At 36.0% G+C, this 6,000-nt stretch overlaps 1 protein-coding gene across 1 annotated transcript; it reads left to right on the plus strand.

Moving 5' to 3' along the window:
- The first annotated feature begins 1,449 nt into the window (after positions 1 to 1,449).
- Positions 1,450 to 4,955, plus strand: LOC104097612 (uncharacterized). Its single transcript, XM_009604203.4, has 2 exons — positions 1,450 to 2,194; positions 3,902 to 4,955. Exons 1-2 carry the CDS (start codon positions 1,596 to 1,598, stop codon positions 4,557 to 4,559), a joined length of 1,257 nt encoding a protein of 418 aa, XP_009602498.1. The 5' UTR covers positions 1,450 to 1,595; the 3' UTR covers positions 4,560 to 4,955.
- Positions 4,956 to 6,000: the final 1,045 nt, after the last annotated feature.

Raw genomic sequence — 6,000 nt, forward strand, 5'->3', positions numbered from 1 at the left:
TTTGTCACTTTCATCTCATTTAATTTAATTTTAGATTTAGGATGCAAAAGGTAATGATATTAAAATAATGAAAGACTTCATGTCAACAAAGGGTTAAAACTCAAGGTATATAATTAGTTTGGTTTTGGTATTCTATTCAAATAATTCTTTCTAAGAAAATTTGAGAAAAACTTTTTGTCGAAACTTATATTTGATTATGTGGTATACAATAGTATGTCCATTACTATTTAATTAAATACTCCTTCTATGAAAATTATGTCAAAATGTAAATACACATTCAAAAAAGACTATAATTAGATATAAATTATCCCAATATTCATGATAATTTTTATATTCATTAACTCACATCAAATTCTAGAAATACTTTTGAAATAACACTTACAATTGCACGTCAACTTTACATAAATAAATATTATTTATATAATTTTTAAAATTTTATACTTATTGATATGAAGTTTGCGCGTACCTAAGACTAGTTATTTAAATTTGAGAATTATTGGAAGTACGTACAAAATAACCCACTAGTTAATAGAATGAATCATTGATTTTAACAAAAAATATGGATACTTGAATCGCTAATGGATTCTTAGAATATAAACAATTGGTGTTATCATGCGGATTTAATGTGACATGTTCATTAAACAATAAGACTGGAAAATTATGTAGTTAAAAAAAAAGTCTTAAAATACCACCATTTAAATTTCTATTCATGCTATACACAAATATGGATAAATTAGTATGTAAACCATTAACTGTAGAGTTTTATATATTTAATTAATAAATGGTACATTAACTTTGGAAGCGGCAAGGCTTTGTTATATTTTAAAGTACATGAATTCAATTATGGAAGCTATTATTAGCAAATTATTTGAATTGATGCAACTTGAAAACTGAAATTGTTGTTTTGCGTTGTGTTTTTCTTTATCATATGGAGAAGGGAAAATGGTTACATTTGATCGTGCACTGTTTGCAATTAGCAATGTTAATTTTGAGTCTAATGTTATCTCGTCATTAGAAAAAAGTCTTATTTTTATCCTCGATTCTTAATCAAGCTCAATTTGAAGAACCAGAACAAAAAATTGAATGGAATCAAAATAATTACGAATTACTTTTGAAATTTAAGACTAAAGTTATGAATTATTTCCAATAATACCTTTAGTATTAAATAAATAATAGGAATAATTTTTTAATACTATTCAATTCTTAAAAAATATTTAATAGGCGCAATTAATAAATTAAACTTTTAAAAAAAGAAAAAGAAAAGAAAGGGTGAATGGGACGGAGAAAGTAATGAATATGCCAAAAATACTGGCAGATACGACAAGATATCGTGACGACTAGTTGACGATAAATAAAAGGAAATTGCCGAATCAACAAAACAGAAGGAAAGAGAAATACTGATAATTACAGGAGACAGAGAGGTTCAAATAGTATGAGCCGACATGCATTCATTTACCAAAATATTGATAGATGCTTTCTTCGCACTCACCATCTCAGGCTCATCTCTTTTCTCCTCATCAAACTCTTAGCTAATTTTAGAAAAACCCAAAACCAAACAAAGAAAATTCAAGAAGAAGAAATCAGCAGTGCATGATATGGATCCTTGCCCGTTTGTTCGTTTGATAATTGAGTCATTAGCTCTTAAACTTCCAACAGCAACAAAACCTGCTGGTTCTGGTTCTGGAGTTCACCCTTGTTCAACTCCTTGCTATGCTAAACTCAAGCTCAAGAATTTCCCTTCTCAAACTGCCATTCTCCCCCTCTGTTCCACTTCTCAATACCCTTCTTCTCCGCCTGAGTCCTCCGCCTCAGCCGCCGGGTTCCATCTAGACGCCGTCACTCTCCGGCGTCTCTCTGGAAAGCCCGTTTCGTTAAAAGTGTCCGTTTTCACGGGGCGCATGGGTCGCACGTGCGGTGTTACCAGTGGGAAGCTGCTGGGATCGGTTCAGGTGAGCGTTAACTTGAATGGGACACATTCAAAGTCCAGCGTGTTTCAAAATGGGTGGATGAAATTGGGAGGCGAACCGGCGGTGGCTGTGTTGCACATGGCTGTCCGGGCTGAACCGGACCCGCGGTTCGTGTTCCAGTTCGGAGGTGAACCGGAGTGCAGCCCGGTGGTTTTCCAGATCCAGGGGAATATAAGGCAGCCGGTTTTCAGCTGCAAGTTCAGTGCTGATCGCAACAACCGGACACGGTGAGTCCCTCCCCATTGTTTTCCCGCGCATTTTACCTTTCCCTTCCCACTGAAAATTCTAACTTGCGCCGACGTGTTCTTTTTCATTTACTTTTTGCTATGGTTTTGTTTTATATTTGTTGTTAACAAAAATAATTGTGTCGCTTCTTTTTACTGTAGTTGTTAATTTGTTATGAGAGAAACTTGGTTACTGGTCAAACTAAATTGCTTTGTTGAAACGATTAATCAAGTGGGGTGGGGGCAGGAAATTTTGCATAATTTAGATTCTACAGCTCACCCTCTAACAATTGTCAATACTACTAAAAAAAAAATAATTTTGTCATTAAGTGCTTAGAAATAGATTTGCAAAGACAAAGCATTTAATTTTTACTTTAGAAAAGATTAGTTGAAAGGATTATATCCTCGCAAATTCGCTCATTACTAACAAAAGAGAAAAATAGAATAAAAAATTATTGGTTGGAACTCAAAGGGAAAACGTCTAGTGATGAGAATTGTAGTGGTAGCTTCATTTGGTGTTTTAGGGATTAGGTAGCCTCCTCACATGATTCGACTTATTGTCTATGTAAAAACTTGCTTCTCCAGAAGCTGAAGTATTTCTCACTCTCTGAAGAGTCACATGCATGTTGTGTGAACGGCTGCACATGCTTTGAGTACAATCTCTAAGCTATGGAACTTTCTTATTTGCAAACATGATCATCAACTTTCCGTAGGTTTAGAGTGCTTTACATTGTTTGAATTTTGTTTCTTTCTTCTGCAATTGGGAGAAGGGGAGCCTAGGCGTAACTGATAAAGTTGATGTCACGTGACCATGAAGAATTTTGTATCTTTCTTCTGCAATTGGGAGAAGGGGAGCCTTGACATAACTGGTAAAGTTGCCTTCATGTGATCAGGAGGTCACGGGTTTGAGTCGTGGAAACAGCCTCTTATAGATATGCAGGGTAAGACTGCGTACAATAGACCCTTGTGGTCCAGTCCTTCCCCGAACCCCGCGCATAGCGGGAGCTTAGTGTATCGGGGTGTCCCTTTTTTTTCCCTCTGCACTTGGGAATTCATACAATAATGTTCCCTTAGCGGATATGAAGATACAACATCTTTAGGATTCTTGTTTGCTAGATCTACTCATTGTGACTTCTAAGTGGTTAGCCCATAGTTCAGTGCTGTTTTGTACAATTGTAAGCTGCACAAATCATTTAATTCATTATTCTACTTGCTTATGTCCTTTTCAATTTTAAGTGATCTGATAATCTGAAGGCGGACAATTCATTAGTGCATTTTGTGTCCATTGCATGTGAAGAGAAAAAATGACAAAAATACAGCTTGTTTCAAAGGATCCTGTATCCTGACCTCCTTACAATTTGAATCCTCTTACGTTGTAGCATGTTGTATCCAACAAATTAACTTCTTATGAAGGTTTAGATTCGTCTAGTAATGAAAAAGATTAGAGAATAAGTTAGGTCAGAACAGACAGCATTAACTCCTAGGCGCAACTGTCATTAGCAACTACCATTGATTCCCTCCCCATGTGCAAAAATTTGGGCAAAACCTTCATAAACTGGTTAATATTCTTCTTTGACTTTTCGTTTCCTTCAAATCAACTACTATTACCAGTCAAAGTATGGAGTAGAGTATTGTTCAAGGTATTAATTTTGTTTATACGTGGTCCTGAAGCTGATATTTTCTTTCTTCTTTTCATTTTTGTAAAAACAGATCTCTTCCAACTGATTTTAACTTAGGCAATAGAGGATGGATGCGAACATTTTCTGCTGAAAGGGACAGACCGGGGAGGGAGCGAAAAGGGTGGATGATAATTATCTATGATCTATCAGGGTCAGCTGTTGCAGCTGCCTCAGTGATCACTCCATTTGTGCCCTCTCCAGGTTCTGACCGTGTTTCTCGGTCAAATCCTGGTGCGTGGCTTATCCTCCGGCCTAATGGATCCTGTGTTAGCAGCTGGAAACCATGGGGTCGTCTTGAGGCTTGGCGCGAAAGAGGGCCAGTTGATGGACTTGGTTACAAATTTGAGCTTGTTACTGACATTGGTCTTACTAGTGGTGTACCTATAGCTGAGGGCACAATGAGTATGAAAAGAGGTGGGCAATTTTGCATAGACAACACAGTAAAAGACTCTGCACTGAGTTCATTATCGCCTATTCGAGGATTTGTGATGGGATCAAGCGTTGAAGGCGAAGGCAAACCAAGTGCTCCAACAGTTCAAGTTGGGGTACGACATGTAACTTGCATGGCCGATGCTGCCCTATTTATCGCACTTTCAGCTGCCATTGATCTTAGCATGGACGCGTGTCGCCTCTTCTCTCAAAAACTTGGAAAGGAATTTTGCAATAATGCTCAAGAGTCATTCTCATAAATTGAAAAGCTTTTCGCCCTGCAGTTTTTGTTCACTCGCATGCAGTGATGACCAAAGAATGGCAGCTGGTTTGAGCATGGAAGAAACCCCTTTCCCTCCCATGGTTTTTACATTCGAATGATTTTCAACCTATATATATATTTTAATTAATTCTGGAAAACAAAACATGACTTTTTCTATACCCGATTAGGGTGTGACCCTGGAGTGGCCTGTGAGTTGTAGGTATATTTTCCCTATTTGGAAATCAACATTTTGTGCTGGCTCTAATTCCATTTTGTCCCATTTCTGCAGAGGTGAGCATTATATCTGTTTTTTCAAAGTACTTATTAACAATGTACAGACTAGGAATGAGTGATTTGTTCATTAAGATTATTCAATTTTTTTTCTTTCGATTCATTGTATTGCTCCAGACTCCAGAGCGGGTTGCGCTCCCTTCATATTTGTTTCTTCCCCATTCATTTTTGCTGTTTCAGAGCATGCTGTTTGTTCCTTAAATCCTAATGCAAGTATTCAATGTAAACAGAGATTAGACACAATATATATGCAGAAATACAATCTTGAGTTAGGGTTAAATAAATGTATCCTTTAACTTCATTGACACAGTAGCTATTGGCGGTTAAGCCTTACCAATTTCGACAATCCATTGGCTATCACGCTCAAATAGCACGGAGAACACAAACGATGAGACGTAAACCGTTGTCACTCTGCTTTCAAAGAACATAATACGCTAGGGTTATTTAGGGTTTGGCCTCTATTTATAGAGTGTCTACTCATCACAATCTAATAGTTAGTTATTAGGTACCGCATACAATAAACATTAATCATATCATTTATTTTACTCGCCTACATGCTTAACTTTGCGACTTTGATAATATGATTATAACTTTATGCACGAGAGCTTAATTGACAAATCATTTAAACCGTTCGAAATTAGACTTCAAGAATTACAATATTCATTTAGAAATCATGACCAAATTATTTGTAAATCAAGAGTGATACTCTGTTGAAGTTTGATCATGTGTTACCCGGTAGATACTATTGCTCCCAACCCAAATTCCCAAACATCTCTTTGCCTTAATTCGCATTATCTATGGCCATCTTTTTCCTTTAAGTTCCATTCCCAAATTGTCTCTAACTGACTAACTTCATTTTTTATGCCTCCAAATAGCTCCTTAGCTCTATTTTGGCCTCCAATGTACCTATATCAAATAACTAACAACTTAGGCAAAATTCTTGGAATAAAACCTCAAACAAGTCAATTAATCATAGAAAAAAAATCATAAAATATATAATATAAATCCAAGTCATCATTTTTGCACATATTATGAGTATCTATTGCACATACAAAATTAGTTTAGGGACTAATTTTATTAACTCTCCAAATACAAAATTATAAATCTTATTAGAAGGCGGAAAATCATACGTATATAATAATGACAGA

Source organism: Nicotiana tomentosiformis, chromosome 8 (assembly GCF_000390325.3).
Source record: "Nicotiana tomentosiformis chromosome 8, ASM39032v3, whole genome shotgun sequence".
Lineage (NCBI taxonomy): Eukaryota > Viridiplantae > Streptophyta > Magnoliopsida > Solanales > Solanaceae > Nicotiana > Nicotiana tomentosiformis.

What these genes read in the sequence shown, in the direction of transcription:
- LOC104097612 (XM_009604203.4), top strand. Translation starts at nt 1,596, where the DNA reads ATGGATCCTTGCCCGTTTGTTCGTTTGATAATTGAGTCATTAGCTCTT. An exon ending in GATCGCAACAACCGGACACG is followed by an intron (nt 2,195 to 3,901) that starts GTGAGTCCCTCC and finishes TTGTAAAAACAG; the next exon opens with ATCTCTTCCAACTGATTTTA.